The 20539-nt window shown below is 43.1% G+C and overlaps 1 protein-coding gene across 8 annotated transcripts in view; it reads right to left on the reverse strand.

Annotated features, from left to right (window-relative positions):
- Positions 1–20539, reverse strand: part of LOC115207482 (voltage-dependent calcium channel subunit alpha-2/delta-2-like) — a 267881-nt gene that overhangs the window by 71033 nt on the left and 176309 nt on the right. For all 8 annotated transcript variants that reach the window (XR_003881017.1, XM_029774577.1, XM_029774579.1 and 5 more), the window contains 2 exons: positions 9171–9302; positions 9007–9064 (listed from right to left, as the gene is read on the reverse strand). Coding sequence is in view for 7 of the 8 variants with exons in the window: in XM_029774577.1 (XP_029630437.1) it covers positions 9007–9064; positions 9171–9302 (190 nt within the window). In the remaining variant the exon portion in view is untranslated. The remainder of the gene's footprint in view (positions 1–9006; positions 9065–9170; positions 9303–20539) is intronic.

Consider the following 20539-nt stretch of genomic DNA (forward strand, 5'->3'; position numbering starts at 1 on the left):
TTCCCTGACTTCCTTTGATAACCTGAACAGACATTATAATGGACAAATGTCAATAATTAATGTCAGAGCAATTGGAAACTTTCAAGTGTATTGACTGGACCATTAATTTTCCTGAGGCCGTTAGTGGGGGCAGAGCAGACAGACAGACAGATGGAGGGAGGAAGGGAGGGAACGAGGGAGGGAGGGAACGAGCCCATCTGTGGAAGCACCAAGCAAGGCAGCCTCATCATCTCCCTTTCCCCGATTTCCTCAAAGGGGAAATCATACACACTCATACACACACACACACACACACACACACACACACACACACACACACACACACACACACACACACACACACACACACACACACACACACAGGACCCCAACCGGCACATCTAAAGGTCAGGTCAACCAGCCCTAAACTCATTCCCGTAAAGGTGGAGGTCTATTAGGTCACAAACTGTGCATGAAAGCCATCCTTTTATTTCCCATTTTCAATGCCCTGGCTGAGGGAACGAGGTTCTCACCCAATATTTGACGGTACATGGCCCTGTCCATCGTCCCTTTGATGCGGTGAAGTTGTCCTGTCCCCTTAGCAGAAAAACACCCCCAAAGCATAATGTTTCCAACTCCATGTTTGACGGTGGAGATGGTGTTCTTAGGGTCACAGGCAGCATTCCTCTTCCTCCAAACACGGCGAGTTGAGTTGATGCAAAAGAGCTCCATTTTGGTCTCATCTGACCACAACACTTTCACCCAGTTGTCCTCTGAATCATTCAGATGTTCATTGGCAAACTTCAGACGGGCATGTATATGCGCTTTCTTGAGCAGGGGGACCTTGCAGGCGCTGCAGGATTTCAGTCCTTCATGGCGTAGTGTGTTACCAATTGTTTTCTTGGTGACTATGGTCCCAGCTGCCTTGAGATCATTGACAAGATCCTCCCGTGTAGTTCTGGGCGGATTCCTCACTGTTCTCATGATCATTGCAACTCCACGAGGTGAGATCTTGCATGGGGCCCCAGGCCAAGGGATATTGACAGTTCTTTTGTGTTTCTTCCATTTGCGAATAATCACACCAACTGTTGTCACCTTCTCACCAAGCTGCTTGGCGATGGTCTTGTAGCCCATTCCAGCCTTGTGTAGGTCTACAATCTTGTCTCTGACATCCTTGGAGAGCTCTTTGGTCTTGGCCATGGTGGAGAGTTTGGAATCTGATTGATTGATTGCTTCTGTGGACAGGTGTCTTTTATACAGGTAACAAACTGAGATTAGGAGCACTCCCTTTAAGAGTGTGCTCCTAATCTCAGCTCGTTACCTGTATAAAAGACACCTGGGAGCCAGAAATCTTTCTGATTGAGAGGGGGTCAAATCCTTATTTCCCCATTAAAATGCAAATCAATTTATAACATTTTTGACATGGGTTTTTCAGGATTTTTTTTTTGTTATTCTGTCTCTCACTGTTCAAATAAACCTACCATTAAAATTATAGACTGATCATTTCTTTGTCAGTGGGCAAACGTACAAAATCAGCAGGGGATCAAATACTTTTTTCCCTCACTGTATGTGCTACCCCCATTCCCTTGAAAGGTTTGCTTATCTATTGCTGTCACCTAACAGACACGTGATTGGCTTACCTAATCTAATGGGCTATCTTTTAGCCCCCTGCGATTGGCTGACCCCTCAAGAGAGTGTCACAACCGGACGCAGTGTGTTAGACCATAATCATACAAGCTTGACCTGACACATCATGGCACTCCCTGCCACGGTAACGCCTCTGAACGCTGCATGGGCACAGGTTGCTAGGCAACATTCCACAGGAACTTTCAGATAGGATGGATGGAGAGTCGGAGACCAACAGGCAGAGAGGAGAAACATGGGAGAAATGGCAGTGACAAACATGGAGAACCAGGGGGTGTCATGGTGCTCTTCCATGGAAAACATCCCTCTCTTTCTACCCCTGTCTGAATCCAAAATCCCTTCCTTTCTCACAGCTCTCTCTTTCTCTCTTCGATTCTTTCTGCCTCAAGGAAGACTATTCTCATGTGTAAGCGAATGAAAATGGGTTGTCATATCGTATGTTGGAGGCGAATGTACATGTACTGAGAAAAACAAGGACATGATCCTCCTTTCAATATGTCAGCGGTGTACTGCAGCATGTTAACACAAACAACCTAATTACTGGGGGCGTCGTGTTCATGTGGAGGTGAACAGTGTTTTACAGTTATTGTGTGAGAGCCCCAGTCTGTCAGATAGATCAGAGGCATGCAGGGACACTTCCTCCCAGTGATGGAGTTTAGGAACCATTACTAGAAAAGGTTGCAGTAAAAGTGTAGTAACTGCAGTCAACTGTCGTATTTTGGACGCAGTAACTGCAGAATAGCTGTAGTAAAAAAAAACGGTGTTATTTTGGATGCAGTATTTGCCGCATAATGCAGTTAAACTGCACTCTGACTGCAATCTTTTTTCGTCAGGGAAACCCTGCTCTAGGTTGTTCATATTGATATAAATACACTGCACCTTTACTTCCAACTACCTCATCCCAATTACTGTATTTATTTATTTATTTATTTATTTATCTTGCTCCTTTGCACCCCAGTATCTCTACTTGCACATTCATCTTCTACACATCTATCACTCCTGTGTTTAATTGCTATATTGTAATTACTTCGCCACCATGGCCTATTTATTGCCTTACCTCCCTTATTTTACCTCATTTGCATACACTGTATATAGACTTTTTCTATTTTATTATTGACTGTATGTTTGTTTATTCCGTGTGTAACTCTGTGTTGTTGTATGTGTTGAACTGTTTTGTTTTATCTTGGCCAGGTCGCAGTTGTAAATGAGAACTTGTTCTCAACTAGCCTACCTGGTTAAATAAAGGTGAAATAAAAAAATAAATAATAAAAGCTTGACAAATACATCTACTTGACAAAAAGTTTAGTTCAGCTTAGCATTAGCTTCTCCCTCACCTTCAACTCAGTCTCACCCTTGAGTAGCTTTTATATGTGTGTGTAACTGTTTGTAATAGCATGATAATATGTGTGTGTAATGAGGCATACTCTTTGCCTCACGACTGACACTAAATTCTTCCGCTGCTCTGTTGTTCGCAACATACTTTAGTCTGAGACTAGCATCATTGAAGTGATTTGTGGTGACGAGGAGCACGAGGGGCGTTGTACATTACAAAGTTATCAGTGGTTGGATCGTCTCTAACCAAATCAGACTATCAAAGCCAATGACACATTTTCAAAATGCCTCTTTACCCATTTGTGTTCTGGCTATGGCACAATCCATCGGTTTCTGGACCAATCAGGCAGCCACGAATGTGTTCGAGGAGGTACTCAGATCCAAACTCATTGCGGATAAGAAACTAACATCTGTGGACGTGGAGTAGCATTTGGCTGGAGAATTGTTTTTTTATTTTAAAATATGTAACCTTTATTTAACTATGCAAGTCAGTTAAGAACAAATTCTTATTTACAATGACGTCCTACCCCGTCCAAACCCGGACCACGCTGGGCCAATTGTGTGCCGCCCTATGGGACTTGCAATCAAAGCCGGGTGTGATACAGCCTGGAATCGAACCAGGGACTGAGATGCAGTGCCTTAGACCCCCGGGCCACTCGGGAGTCTGAGTAGCCAGGCAACCATACTCTATTTTGTTTATATTGATATAAATACATTGCTTCTTTACCTGACAAATAAACCTAGAGTATACTGTATGTATGTTACTCCTATATAGTGGGAGTTTGTTGTTTGTCTCAGTGCATTGCCGTCCTGCCCATCCAACACCCCTGGCCAACCCCTGGCCTGACCTGGAACAGCCAACCAGGCTTAGTTGGAGATGGACATAGAGAGACAGCCAGGGACAGAAACCACCATCAACTCTAATCAACGTGGCTGTCATGATTATGTCCAAGGTGCTTTAATCTGTACCCAGGCAACCGGCAACTCTTCCACAGAGCTGAAGTGACAATGACAGGTGGAGGCAGGATGGAGGGATGGAGGGGTGAGGGGTGGAGGGGAAGGGGGCCTGTTTGGCCGCACACCCCCCTGTGCTGTCGAAAACGTCAAACTGGCGTCCTCTCTGAACCCTGGCCCTAGCAGAGATCTGAGACACAGCAGGGATTCACAAGCCAAATGGCAAGTGAACACTTAACACAACACAGCAGGGATTCACAAGCCAAATGGCAGGTGAACACTTAACACAACACAGCAATGCTACTATTCCATATCTTATTTGCCACTTGGCTGTGGTTTATTGAAGATAATAAATTCTCTGTGGTACCTCACTGAGATAAATAGGGGTTAGATAATGCTTTAACCTCAACGGCCTGAAACAAAGGACAACACTATTCTATTAAAGGGAGTCTGCTGAACTCATGGATACCATTTTTATGTCTCTGCTTCCAGTATGAAGGAAGTTAGAGTTAGTTTTGCGAGCAAATGCTAACTAGTGTTTGCACAATGCCTGGAAGTCTATGGTATCTACTAGCATGCTTGCAGTTACCATAGATTTCCAGGCATTGCGTTAACGTTAGTAAGCAACTTCCTTCAAACAGCACGCAGAGACATAAAAATGGTATCCACAAATTCATCTGAATCTGGCGACGGAGAAGTAGACATAGGGCTTCATTGCCCTGAAGTATCCCTTTAAGTTCGGAGGAAAGAGGAACAACTAAGGTCCATGGTAGACTAAGGCCTGCAGGAACACAATATAGGATTGGTTACATTAGATTTCCCACTACAAGACATTGACAGAGTTCTAATTCCAAATATTTAAATATGTGGGACTTTAATATTTGATACCAGAATATCTGGCATTCTATAGAATGTGCATCAGGAACAATAAAATGTGTTTATAATACATATTGCTTTAATTCATTGAGATGTTGCAAGTGTATTGGAAGCATATACTATTTGAACCATACATATCAAGCAAATAATGTGCCTCCCCAATGTTATTGTCCTTAGATTGAATAGCATATCCTAGAATAAAGCAGGATTCTGTAGAAAAGAAACATTAAACCACAGCAAATTCTCCAGTGTTAAATCAACACTGACAGTCTTACATTTAACACTGGGCCAGTGTCTATATGGGGCCACACTTTTGAGTGTTAAATTAACCCTGCTTAGTGCTGACGCTGTTACACTTTGTCAGTGTTAGGGAATTAACACTTTCAGTGTTATGCAATTACACCTCATATAGTATTCTTAACACGAGGAAGTGTATGTAGTTTACACCAATGGTGTTATTCAATAACCAAGTGGTCCGTATCTCTTGACAAGGTCATTCAGAGAAGAATATCGACCTATACGCTGACTCAGTGAGTGTGTTTATAAAGAAGTGCATTGGAGATGTTGTACACACTGTGACTATTAAAACCTGCCCTAACCACAAACCGTGGATAGATGGCGGCATAAGTGCAAAACTGAAAGCGCGATCCACCGCATTTAACCATGGAAAGGGGTCTGGGAATATGACTGAATATAAACAGTGTAGTTATTCCCTCCGCAAGGCAATCAAACAAGCGAAATGCCAGAACAGGGACAAGGTGGAGTCGCAATTCAACGGCTCAGACAAGAGACGTATTTGGCAGGGTCTACAGGAAATCACGTCCTACAAAAAGAAAACCAGATATGTCACGGACAACGATGTCACGCTTCCAGACAAACTAAACACCTTCTTTGCCCGCTTCGAGGATAACACAGTGCCACCGCTAACAAGGACTGAGCCCCATATTCAATCGCTCCCTAACCCAGTCTGTTGTCCCCACATACTTCAAGATGGCTACCATTGTTCCTGTAACCAAGAAGGCAAAGATAACTGAACTAAATGACTACCACTCCGTAGCACTCACTTCTGTCATCATGAAGTGCTTTGAGAGACTAGTCAAGGATCATATCACCTCCACCTTACCGGCCACCATAGACCCACTTCAGTTTGCATACCGCCCCAACAGGTCCACAGACGACACAATCGCCATCACACTGCACACTGCCCTATCCCATCTGGACAAAAGGAATACCTATGTAAGAATGCTGTTCATTGACTACAGCTCAGCATTCAACATCATAGTACCCTCCAAGCTCATCATCAAACTGGAGGCCCTGGGTCTCAACCCTGCCCCGTGCAATTGGGTCCAGGACTTTCAGACAGGCCGCCCCAGGTGGTGAAGGTAGGAAACAACATCTCCACTTCGCTGACTCTCAACACTGGGGCCCAAACAAGGGTGCGTGCTCAGCCCCCTCCTGTACTCCCTCTTCACCCACGACTGTGTGGCCATGCACGCCTTCAACTCAATCATCAAGTTTGCAGATGACACAACAGTTGTGGGCTTGATTACCAACAACGACGAGACAGCCTACAGGGAGGAGGTGAGGGCACTCCAAGTGTGGTGTCAGGAAAATAACCTCTCACTCAACATCAACAAAGCAAAGGAGATGATCGTGGACTTCAGGAAACAGCAGAGGGTGCACCCTCCTATCCACATCAAAGGGACAGCAGTGGAGAAGGTGGAAAGTTCCTAGGCGTACACATCACAGACAAACTGAAATGGTCCACTCACACAGACAGTGTGGTGAAGAAGACGCAACAGCGCCTCTTCAACCTCAGGAGGCTGAAGAAATGTGGCTTGTCACCCAAAACCCTGACAAACTTTTACAGATGCACAATCGAGAGCATCCTGTCGGGCTGTATCACAGCCTGGTACGGCAACTGCACCGCCTCAAACGCAAGGCTCTCCAGAGGGTGGTGCGGTTTGCACAACACATCACCGGGGGCAAACTATCTGCCCTCCATGACACCTACAGCACCCGATGTCACAGGAAGGCCAAAAAGATCATCAAGGACATCAACCACCCGAGCCACTGCCTGTTCACACCGCTCCCATCCAGAAGGTGAGGTCAGTACAGGTGCATCAAAGCTGGGACCGAGAGACTGAAAAACAGCTTCTAACTCAAGGCCATCAGACTGCTAAACAGCAATCACTAACTCAGAGAGGCTGCTGCCTACATTGAGACCCAATCGCTGCCCACTTTAATAAATGGATCACTAGTCACTTTATACAATGCCACTCTAAATAATGGCACTTTAATAATGTTTACATGTCTTACATTACTCATATCACATGTAGATACACTGTATCTATTGCACCTTGCCTATGCCACTCGGCCATTGCTCATCCATATACTTACATGTACATATTCTCATTCACCCCTTTAGATGTGTGTGTATTAGGTAGTTGTTGGGGAATTGTTAGATTACTTGTTAGATATTACTGCACTGTCAGAACTAGAAGCAGAAGCATTCGCTACACTCGCATTAACATCTGCTCACCATGTGTATGTGACAAATAAAATTTGATTTGATTTCAGTGTTGGGTTAAGGACATTACAATAATATTTTATTGCCACATGCTCTTATGTACGCATTTATAAAGACTTCAAAACTGTCAGCAGACATGCTCAAACTTGAATGAACATAACCATGGACCACTTAAACTGGTACAACATTTCCACTCACGAGTGGCCAAAAATACCTAATTGAAAGCCACACCCGCACTAAGCCACATCTTCAATATGATTTCCCCGCGTCTTGCCTTTTCGAGTGAATTGGAGAGTTACCACCGATGATGAGAATGGCGCAGAAGGGAATGGCAGTTATTTTACGGGCTCCTGACCAATTGTGCTATTTTGTATTTTTTTTGTGCTGATCTTCTTTTGTACATAATGTTTCCACTATCGTTTTCTATGACCGAAAAGAGCTTCTAGACATCAACAGCTATCACTATCTTCGATTTGGACAAGGACTTCTACTTCAATGAATCGGAGGTGAAAGACATATTGATTATCCTGGACCATAAAACCTAGCGGTCAAAAAGGGAAATGGTTCCAATAATTTTCCCACCTTTCATTTTTCCCATAGGGGATTTTTGAAATACTTAAAATAAGGGCTGTGTTTCGTGTAGGCTTATCCTGACATGACGTTTTGATAACTGTATAAATCTCTCTAGGACAAGGTGACTTTTATCAACATATTTGTCTGTATTTACCCCCCAAAAATGAAACGCTAATTAGCTGCTAATGTGGCTATTATAAAGAACTACAAATGCCATGATGATCTGGATGAGACTGCCGAATTGAGGCAAAGGTAAGAATCTCTGGATTAACTATCTAATGTTAGCTAAATGAAGTAATAAATTGGCTAAATTTCTTTAAATGGACAATTCTGTGAACTTGTGCAAGTTTTAAATTGACACAATACCTGTTAGCAAAGGTGTCAGCTAGAGATGACGTGCTGGAGCTTGCAGGGATTTGTAGTTTTGCATGATGCCTACATGAACGCTAATTAGCATTTTCGAATATGAGCGTAAATAGAGTCAAATATATTGATAAAAGTCACCTCGTCTGAGAGAGTTTTACACGGTTATCAAAACGTCAAGCCAGGGTAAGCCTACACGAAACACAGCCCTTATTTTAAGTGTTTCTAAAAAGTGTTTCTAAAATAAATGGTGGAAAAACGATTGAAAACATTTCCTTGTTTAACCACTAGGTTTTAATGGGTATTATGACACCTCCACTGTGGAACTCTATAGAGGCCGGTGCGCAGGCACCCTGGTGAGACTACAGAAGCAAAATTTAAAAATCTCCTCTTCTATTGGCGAAAACGAACTAACTGATTGGATTAGTTTAGAAAAATGTATGCTATTTATCTTTGTGTAGCATAAGATTAATCAATCAATGTACATGCAAAAACACAAATATTAAAAACAATCCCAAAAAATCTACCTGCAGTAGAGCATGCTGGGAAAAATGATAAAGATGGGCGTGGTTTTGATGAGACTGTTTTACTCTCCACAGTGTAAAAAAATAACTCTGCTTATAAACACCAACACTAAGGGTAGTTTTACATCACTGAGTGCTAATTTAACTCGTACAGAGTAAATTGAATTCCTGAATCAACACTAGAAATGTAACACTGAAAAATCAACACCGATCAATTTGCAGTGTACCCACCATGGCCGCCTGCGGACGTCATACAGGTCAATCTTATTGGGTGCTCTCCATGGAGTGGCTGGAAAAAGGAAGAAATGCAAAACATCATTCTGAACATCAGCTTGATCATTTTTATTTATAATTCAAGTTGATAATATCCTTATTAATAACGATCCAGGACCTACCTGGGTAATATCTTGTGACCCCCGTGGCGCTGCCGAACACCTGCCAGCGCAGAGAGCTGTCCTCCCGGCGGTTATCAATGAAAACCCTCTCCAGAGCCTGGGTCCAGTTCAGCTCATTCAGGATGACTGGTGCTGCAGGACAGGATGAGAGGAGAGGAGGACACACTATCAGCACAGTGTGTACAGTACAGCACAATCAACATGGCAATGACCACGCTAGCACTGGGGGTAGAGCAGATCACATACTTATACTGGGTGTCCAGGATAATGTAGAAGTAATCCAAGACAATATGATGTCCTACAGGCCCTAGTTTTGTCACACCTGGACTACTGTCCAGTCATGTGGTCAGGTGCCACAAAGAAGGAAAATTACAATTGGCCCAGAACAGGGCAAAATGGCTGGCCCTTAAATGTACACGGAGACCTAACATTAATAATATGCATGTCAATCTCTCCTGGCTCAAAGTAGAGGAGAGATTGACGTCATCAATAGAGATTGACGTCATCACTAGAACTATTAACATGTTGAATGCACCGAAATGTCTGTTTAAACTACTAGTACACAGCTCAGACACCCATGCATACCCCACAAGACATGCCACCAGAGGTCTCTTCACATTCCCAAGTACAGAACAGACTACGGGAGGCGCACAGTACTAAACAGAGACATGACTACATGGAACTCTATTCCACATCAGGTTTTTTATTTCATCTTTATTTAACCAGGTAGGCTAGTTGAGAACAAGTTCTCATTTACAACTGCGACCTGGCCAAGATAAAGCAAAGCAGTGCCACACAAACAACAACACAGAGTTACACATGGAATTAACAAACATACAGTCAATAATCAAATTGAAAAAGTCTATAATAGGGTGCAGGCCAAGCAGCAGTCTGTTAGCCAGCCTGCCAGCTTAGTGGAGTCTGCCACTAGCACAGTCAGTGTAGTCAGCTCAGCTATCCCCATTGAGACCGTGTCTGTGCCTCGACCTAGGTTGGGCAAAACTAAACATGGCGGTGTTCGCCTTAGCAATCTCACTAGAATAAAGACCTCCTCCATTCCTGCAATTATTGAAAGAGATTGTGATACCTCACATCTCAAAATAGGGCTGCTAAATGTTAGATCCCTCACTTCCAAGGCAGTTATAGTCAATTAACTAATCACTGATCAAAATCTTGATGTGATTGGCCTGACTGAAACATGGCTTAAGCCTGATGAATTTACTGTGTTAAATGAGGCCTCACCTCCTGGTTACACTAGTGACCATATCCCCCGCGCATCCCGCAAAGGCGGAGGTGTTGCTAACATTTACGATAGCAAATTTCAATTTACAAAAAACCCCACACGTTTTGACTTTTGAGCTTCTAGTCATGAAATCTATGCAGCCTACTCAATCACTTTTTATAGCTACTGTTTACAGGCCTCCTGGGCCATATACAGCGTTCCTCACTGAGTTCCCTGAATTCCTATCGGACCTTGTAGTCATTGCAGATAATATTCTAATTTTTGGTAACTTTAATATTCACATGGAAAAGTCCACAGACCCACTCAAAAAGGCTTTCGGAGCCATCATCGACTCAGTGGGTTTTGTCCAACATGTCTCCAGACCTACTCACTGCCACAGTCATACTCTGGACCTAGTTTTGTCCCATGGAATAAATGTTGTGGATCTTAATGTTTTTCCTCATAATCCTGGACTATCGGACCACCATTTTATTACGTTTGCAATCGCAACAAATAATCTGCTCAGACCCCAACCAAGGATCATCAAAAGTCGTGCTATAAATTCTCAGACAACCCAAAGATTCCTTGATGCCCTTCCAGACTCCCTCTGCCTACCCAAGGACGTCAGAGGACAAAAATCAGTTAACAGTTAACTGAGGAACTCAATTTAACCTTGCACAATACCCTAGATGCAGTCGCACCCCTAAAAACTAAAAACATTTGTCATAAGAAACTAGCTCCCTGGTATACAGAAAATACCCGAGCTCTGAAGCAAGCTTCCAGAAAATTGGAAAGGAAATGGCGCCACACCAAACTGGAAGTCTTCCGACTAGCATGGAAAGACAGTACCGTGCAGTATCGAAGAGCCCTCACTGCTGCTAGATCATCCTATTTTTCCAACTTAATTGAGGAAAATAAGAACAATCCAAAATTTATTTTTGATACTGTCACAAAGCTAACCAAAAAGCAGCATTCCCCAAGAGAGGATGGCTTTCACTTCAGCAGTAATAAATTCATGAACTTCTTTGAGGAAAAGATCATGATCATTAGAAAGCAAATTACGGACTCCTCTTTAAATCTGAGTATTCCTCCAAAGCTCAGTTGTCCTGAGTCTGCACAACTCTGCCAGGACCTAGGATCAAGGGAGACACTCAAGTGTTTTAGTACTATATCTCTTGACACAATAATGAAAATAATCATGGCCTCTAAACCTTTAAGCTGCATACTGGACCCTATTCCAACTAAACTACTGAAAGAGCTGCTTCCTGTGCTTGGCCCTCCTATGTTGAACATAATAAATGGCTCTCTATCCATCTGATGTGTACCAAACTCACTAAAAGTAGCAGTAATAAAGCCTCTCTTGAAAAAGCCAAACCTTGACCCAGAAAATATAAAAAAAACTATTGGCCTATATCAAATCTCCTATTCCTCTCAAAAGTTTTAGAAAAAGCTGTTGCGCAGCAACTCACTGCCTTCCTGAAGACAAACAATGTATACGAAATGCTTCAGTCTGGTTTTAGACCCCATCGTAGCACTGAGACTGCACTTGTGAAGGTGGTAAATTACCTTTTAATGGCGTCAGACCGAGGCTCTGCATCTGTCCTCGTGCTCCTAGATCTTAGTGCTGCTTTTGATACCATTGCTCACCACATTCTTTTGGAGATATTGGAAACCCAAATTGGTCTACACGGACAAGTTCTGGCCGGATTTAGATCTTATCTGTCGGAAAGATATCAGTTTGTCTCTGTGGATGGTTTGTCCTCTGACAAATCAACTGTAAATTTTGGTGTTCCTCAAGGTTCCGTTTTAGGACCACTATTGTTTTCACTAAATATTTTACCTCTAGGGGATGTCATTCAAAAACATAATGTTAACTTTCACTGCTATGCGGATGACACACAGCTGTACATTTCGATGAAACATGGTGAAGCCCCAAAATTGCCCTCGCTGGAAGCCTGTGTTTCAGACATAAGGAAGTGGATGGCTGCAAACGTTCTACTTTTAAACTCGGACAAAACAGAGATGCTTGTTCTAGGTCCGAAGAAAGAAAGAGATCTTCTGTTGAATCTGACAATTAATCTTGATGGTTGTACAGTTGTCTCAAATAAAACTGTGAAGGACCTCTGTGTTACTCTGGACCCTAATCTCTCTTTTGATGAACATATCAAGACTGTTTCAAGGACAGCTTTTTTTCATCTACGTAACACTTCAAAAATCAGATATTTTCTGTCCGAAACTTAATCCATCCTTTTGTCACGTCTAGGTTAGACTCCTGCAATGCTCTACTTTCCGGCTACCCGGATAAAGCACTAAATAAACTTCACTTAGTGCTAAATACAGCTGCTAGAATCCTGATTAGAACCCCAAAATGTTATCATATTAGTCCAGTGCTAGCCTCTACACTGGCTTCCTGTTAAGGCAAGGGCTGATTTCAAGGTTTTACTGCTAACCTGCAAAGCATTACATGGGCTTGCTCCTACCTATCTTTCCGATTTGGTCCTGCCATGTATACCTACACGTACGCTACGGTCACAAGACACAGGCCTCCTAATTGTCCCTAGAATTTCTAAGCAAACAGCTGGAGGCAGGGCATTCTCCTATAGAGCTCCATTTTTTATGGAATGGCCTGCCTACCCATGTGAGAGACGCAGACTCGGTCTCAACCTTTAAGTCTTTATTGAAGACACATCTCTTCAGTAGGTCCTATGATCGAGTGTAGTCTGGCCCAGGAGTGTGAATGTGAACGGAAAGGCACTGGAGCAACGAACAGCCTTTGCTGTCTCTGCCTGGCCGGTTCCCCTCTCTCCACTGGGATTCTCTGCCTCTAACCCTATTACAGGGACTGAGTCACTGGCTTACTGGTGCTCTTCCATGCCGTCCCTAGGAGGGGTGCGTCACTTGAGTGGGTCACTGACGTGGTCTTCCTGTCTGGGTTGGCGCCCCCCCTTTGGCCTTGTCTCAGGATGGTAAGTTGGTGGCTGAAGATATCCCTCTAGTGGTGTGGGGGCTGTGCTTTGGCAAAGTGGGTGGAGTTATATCCTGCCTGTTTGGCCCTGTCTGGGGGTATCATCGGATGGGGCCACAGTGTCTCCTGACCCCTCCTGTCTCAGCCTCCAGTATTTATGCTGCAGTAGTTTATGTGTCGGGGGGCTAGGGTCAGTCTGTTATATCTGGAGTATTTATCCTGTCTTATCCGGTGTCCTGTGTTAATTTCAGTATGCTCTCTCTAATTCTTGTTCTCTCTTTCTTTCTTTCTCTCGAAGGACCTGAGCCCTAAGACCATGCCTCCGGACTACCTGGCATGATGACTCCTTGCTGTCCACAGTCCACCTGGCCGTGCTGCTGCTCCAGGTTCAACTGTTCTGCCTGCGGCTATGGAACCCTGACCTGTTCACCGAACGTGCTACCTGACATTTACTCCTGAGGTGCTGACCTGTTACACCCTCGACAACTACTGTGATTATTATTATTTGACCATGCTGGTCATTTATGAACATTTGAACATCTTGACCATGTTCTGTTATAATCTCCACCCGGCACAGCCAGAAGAGGACTGGCCACCCCTCATAGCCTGGTTCCTCTCTAGGTTTCTTCCTAGGTTTTGGCCTTTCTAGGGAGTTTTTCCTAGCCACCTTGCTTCTAAATCAAATCAAATCAAATGTATTTATATAGCCCTTCTTACATCAGCTGATATCTCAAAGTGCTGTACAGAAACCCAGCCTAAAACCCCAAAACAGCAAGCAATGCAGGTGTAGAAGCACCTGCATTGCTTGCTGTTTGGGGTTTGGGGTTAGGCTGGGTTTCGGGGTTTGGGGTGTTTGGGGTTTGGGGTTAGGCTGGGTTTCTGTATGGCACTTTGAGATATCAGCTGATGTAAGAAGGGCTATATAAACACATTTGATTTGATATATACAGTGTGTGCAAATGAGGTAGGATAAGGTAGGTAAGGCAATAAATAGGCCATAGTGGCGAAATAATTACAATATAGAAATTAAACACTGGAGTGATAGATGTGCAGAAGATGAGTGTGCAAGTAGAGATACTGGGGTGCAAAGGAGTAAAATAAATACAACTAATAACAGTATGGGGATGAGGTAGTTGGATGGGCTATTTACAGATGTGCTATGTACAGGTGCAGTGATCTGTGAGCTGCTCTGACAGCTGGTGCTTAAAGTTAGTGAGGGAGATATGAGTCTCCAGCATCAGTGATTTTTGCAATTCGTTCCAGTCATTGGCAGCAGAGAACTGGAAGGAAATGCGGTCAAAGGAGGAATAGGCTTTGGGGATGACCAGTGAAATATACCTGCTGGAGTACGTGCTACGGGTGGGTGCTGCTATGGTGACCAGCGAGCTGAGATAAGGCGGGCTTTGCTAGGCTTTACCTAGCAAAGACTTATAGATGACCTGGAGCCAGTGAGTTTGGCGACGAATATGAAGCGAGGGCCAGCCAACGAGAGCATTCAGGTCGCAGTGGTGGGTAGTATATGGGGCTTTGGTGACAAAACGGATGGCACTGTGATAGACTGCATCCAATTTGCTGAGTAGAGTGTTGGAGGCTATTTTATAGATGACATCGCCGAAGTCGAGGATCGGTAAGATAGTCAGTTTTACGAGGGTATGTTTCGCAGCATGAGTGAAGGATGCTTTGTTGCAAAATAGGAAGCCGATTCTAGATTTTATTTTGGTTTGGAGATGCTTAATGTGAGTGGAAGGAGAGTTTACAGTCTAATCAGACATCTAGGTATTTGTAGTTGTCCACATATTCTAAGTCAGAACCGCTGGACGGGTGGGCAGGTGGGCAGGTGTGGGCAGCGATCGGTTTAAGAGCATGCATTTAGTTTTACTTGCATTTAAGAGCAGAGCAGGTTACTCATGCAAGCAATCAAATTTGATTAAAAAAACAGATACAAATACACCTAACAGAGGGGATTGTAAAGAAACACACACACACTCTACACACATACACACCTACATTTTGTGTTGTAGATATATGGTAGTAGGGTAGTGGCTTGAGGGCACACACTTAATGTGTTGTGAAATCTGTTGTGAATGTAATGCAATGTTTTTAATTGTATATAACTGTCACGTTCTGACCTGTAAAGGTGTGATTTGTTAGTGTTTAGTTTGGTCAGGACGTGGCAGGGGGTATTTGTTTTATGTGGTTCAGGATGGTTGTGTGTATGTGTCCATGGAGAGGGGTATTTTATTTATTAGTCCAGGGTTTTGGTTATTGTTCTATGTTAGTTTATTTCTATGTGCTGTCTAGTCATTTGTATTTCTATGTTTAGTTATTTGGTGTTGGGGCCTTCAGTTGGAGGCAGCTGTCTATCGTTGCCTCTGATTGAAGGTCCTATAATTAGGGGTGTGTTTGTATTGTGGTTTGTGGGTAGTTGTATTCTGTTTTGTGCTTGTCACCTGACAGAACTCTTAGTGTCGTTTTTGTTAGTTGTATACGTGTTTATTTTGTTTCTCCTTCTTATATATTAAAAAGAGAAGATGAGTATACACTTCCCTGTTGCGTCTTGGTCCTCCACACACGGCACGCGTTACAATAACTGCCTTAATTTTGCTGGACCCCAGGAAGAATAGCTGCTGCCTTGGCAGGAACTAATGGGGATCCATAGTAAATACAAATACAAATATCCCTTCTGGCTGAATGACTTTGTCCCCTCTGCCGGTGTGGTCTGACTCCATCACAATGTACAGTATACTGTATATGTAGTGAGCTGGCCCAGACCTGAAACTGTTCATCAGAGAGAGAGCAGTGTGTCTGGGACATCAAATGAAAAATTAAATCAAACCATATGTTATTTGTCACCTACACATATTTAGCAGATGTTGTCACGGGTGTAGCGAAATGCTTATGTTCTTAACTCCAACAGTGTAGTAATACCTAGCAATACAAAACAATATACACAAATCCCCCAAATTAAATAATATAATTAAGATATATGGAAATATTAGGGAGTCTGGAATATAAAGATATATGTACACTGAGTGTACAAAATATTAGGAAAACCTTCCTAATATTGAGTTGCATGGACTCTACAAGGTGTCAAAAGCATTCCACAGGGCTGCTGGCTCATGTTGGTTCCCACAGTTCTGTCAAGTTGGCTGGATGTCTTTTGGTTGGTGAACCATTCTTGATACACATGGAAAACTGTTGACCGTGAAAAACCAAGCAGCGTTGCAGTTCTTGACACACTCAAACCAGTGTGCCTGGCACCATTCTACGGCACTTAAATCTTTTGCCTTGCCCTTTCGCCCTCTGAATGGCACACATACACAATTCATGTCTCAATTATCTCAAGGCTTAAAAATCCTTCTTTAACCTGTCTCCTCCCCTTCATCTACACTGATTGAAGTGGATTTGCGACATTAGTAAAGGATCATAGGTTTCCCTGGATTCACCTGTTTAGTCTATGTCATGGAAAGAGCATGGTTCCTAATGTGTGTGTGTGTATAACTTAAGGTCAGAGCTATATCTCACAAGTCAGTTGTACTTTATGAAAGGGATTTATGGGCCTGATCACCCATTTAACCAGAATTGGAAAACATGCTGAATGTTAGACTCATGTCCACATATATTCCACCACCAGCATGTCGCTGTCCCTCTCTATCCTTCTATTACCACTCCTGCACTTTATATATTACTTTGTATCCTGTGAGTGCTATAACGCCCCTCTCCTAACACCCCCCCCCGCCCCACCCAATTCCTTATCTCCCCATTACTCTTGATCTGCTACCATATAAAAGGCTTTCAGTTCTTTACCCAATACCTGTCCTGCTATTTATCTCTTACTTTGCATCCTGTGCATGCCACCAACCCCCCGCAACAGAGAAAGGCTTTCAGTTCCTGTTTAATAGCTGAGCTGGAGTCAGAAGATGGGGCATGCAATCAGAGGTTTAATGGGCTCTTGATTAAAGGAGAAACAGGACGAGGCGCTGAGCTGAGCATAACTTCACTGGCTTTCCTGATTTAATTACTCAGCCAACCACAGCCAGATAAGCCGCTGAACCACCAAGTCCAGCGTTCTCCCCTTCTCGTTTGAATTTCACACAAATAAACGATCATTATCCACTTTTCCCATGATTTTCAATTACTGCTCAGAGTTGCTGACGAACTGTCAGGTTAGAGAGAGAAGGGGCTCGATCTGCCCTCACCCCCACCCTCGCCCCGACCTGCCCCCACCCTCACCCCGACCTGCCCCCACCCTCGCCCTCACCCCAACCCTCACTCCCAGCCTCGCCCTGACCTGCCCCCACCCTTCGCCCTCACCCGATCTGCCCCCACCTTCACCCTTGCCCTCACCCCCGCCCTCACCCCCACCCTCGCTCTGACCTGCTTGCTTGCTTGCACAGGCAGACATGGCCCCTGAGCACTTTGTGGGGCTCATCTTTCTAAGAAACAGGCCTCTCTCTGATATCTTGAAAAGGTGATCCATCAGCCCCTTTAAGGCTTTGCCCCTTTATGGAACAGGACTGCACTCTAAGTAGGGAAACAATTATGAATTTGATTTATGGAGCATCTCCGTGTGAGACCATCCCTCACACACACAACATCCCTCAAACACAACATCTCTCACACACACACACACACACACACACACACACACACACACACACACACACACACACACACACACACACACACTTACTTCAAGGTGCCGGGAACGTGGCACAGGCTCTGATGAACAGCAATCAAAATGTATCTCTGCCTTCTGCTTAATCTTAGTGCTGAGCGATTAGTGCTTTTTGAAGTCTGTTCAGTTTCGGTTCGATTATTAAAAATGAATCACGGTTTTCCATTTTGGTTTAGATTATGTGGGTTGAATGCTGTAACAACACAGAATAAAACAATTAATAAAAGTCCCATGATGGTAGTGACTGCCCATTACTGCTTATCACTTATTAACCACCATTTATTCACATTACTTCAATAAAATATTTCAGTTGTTGTGTAAATTACATTTGATTTATTTGATGACTTTACTATTTTAGTCATCTCATCTCTATAGCTGCTGCCTATTCTGTCTAACAAAATCACTATTTTGTAGTTCTTCAAAGTAAATAAGGCATACTTTTATGACTGCTGAATACCAACTAACAATCACTTAGATCATGTATTTTCAGGTAGAGATACCTTGCAAAACATCAGCTGCTTTCTATATCGCCTCATGACCCCGCATTCCTGTCTCTCTTCTGTAGCAGGTGTAAAAGAAACACAGACCTGACAACTAGATGCACAATGGATTATGGTCATTGTAGTTAATTACCACATTTGATGCACTAAATTATGTAGAACAATGGCCTGTTGGAAACTACAACTCCCTGCTACAACTCCCTGCTACAGATGTATCTCTAGAAGAAGAAAAACAAATAGAAAGTGGAATTCAAATAATTTAACCTGTCAGTCAATTAGTTGTTAAAAAAATGAGAAAATAACCAAGATTTTGATTAATCACTCAGCACTACTTAATCTTAATCCAGCATTATAAAAGGCTGCTAATACACACACAGACAGACACGTCTGGTGTGATATATTACAGGCGGGAATTCAAACGATCCCACATAACAAATCCATTTGGGATGATAGAACTCCAGCTATTAAATGGATAAGGCCTTTGAAGAAGTAATAACCATTATTATCGAAATCATCTTCATGAAGATCTTTTTACCGTTCCTCTGAAGAGTGGCCAAGAGATCTAACTGCACCATGCTGGTAATATAACATACATTCTACATAAAATAGAACCAGCTATACAGTGGTGGTAATAGAACATACATTCTCCATACAATAGAACCAGCTATATATACAGTGGTGGCAATAGAACATACATTCTCCAAACAATAGAACCAGCTATATATACAGTGGTGGCAATAGAACATACATTCTCCAAACAATAGAACCAGCTATATATACAGTGGTATTAATAGAACATACATTCTCCATACAATAGAACCAGCTATACATTGGTGGTAATAGAACATACATTCTCCATACAATAGAACCAGTATTACAGTGGTGGTAATAGAACCTCTATTCTACATACAATAGAACCAGCTATACAGTGGTGGTAATAGAACCTCTATTCTACATACAATAGAACCAGCTATATATACAGTGGTGGTAATAGAACATACATTCTCCATACAATAGTAAAGGAGGTCCTTTTAACAACCAAGTACAGTACACATTTCTTTTTAATACACACAGCGCAGGGGTAATCATCGTTTTTTTACACTGGCAGATGTGGGCTATTTTTTGGATCCCATTAACTACATAGCCTGCAATCTCGAACATGGCAACAACTGCCACGCCCCACATCCCTCTCCTTAGCATCCACCTCTCTCTCTCTCTCTCTTTCCAAAGCTGTCTCATCTGGTCCGGCAGTGTGTTTAAAACCCTGGTCTTACAAACCTTCATCCAACAGATGAAAAACAAATAGCTGCCTGAAACTGGCACCACCTCACACATCTACAATGACTTCGTAAAACAAGGTCTGGGCACTCTGAAGGAATGCATGTTTTCCAGAGACAGAAGAAGAGAAAGGTCGACACAATTTAAGTGAACTTCACAGAACATATGCTAATGTTACTTCTCTCAGAAAAAGTAGATGGAAGTTCGCTAAAACACGTATTTACAGAACCCCCCGTGTAACCAACTCAAGTAACACTGAATCTAATCCAAGTAACATGCAGTAGCCTACATTAATATGTGGTTCATGAGATACACTGTGTTCATATGAATAAAACTGTTGAAAACTGTATTTCTGATTGAAGCCCTCAATCCTGCTCCCAAGCTTCCCAAACTGTGAAGAGCAAATCAAACACAGAACATCTCCTAAGAATCACGAATATGAAATGAAAGACTGGAGAGATCTCCGCCCAAAGACTTTTTCTAATTAAAGTGATGCAGTCAATAATAAACAAATGAAATGTAATTTGTGAGCTTGGTGGTGAGTGAAGTGGAGTCTGGTGTGCTGACTGTTCTCATTAGCGTGTGGTTAAACGATAGTGCCCCTTCACTGGGCATACACTTTAGGGGTGGGAGTAGGGAGGGGGGTGCAGGGGGTGCTGGGACGAGTATGGGGCGGAAGACAGAGCGAATCAAATCAAGAGGAACGGTAGAAATATAAATAGAGCC

The sequence above is a fragment of the Salmo trutta genome, chromosome 14 (assembly GCF_901001165.1).
Source record: "Salmo trutta chromosome 14, fSalTru1.1, whole genome shotgun sequence".
Classification (NCBI taxonomy): Eukaryota; Metazoa; Chordata; class Actinopteri; order Salmoniformes; family Salmonidae; genus Salmo; species Salmo trutta.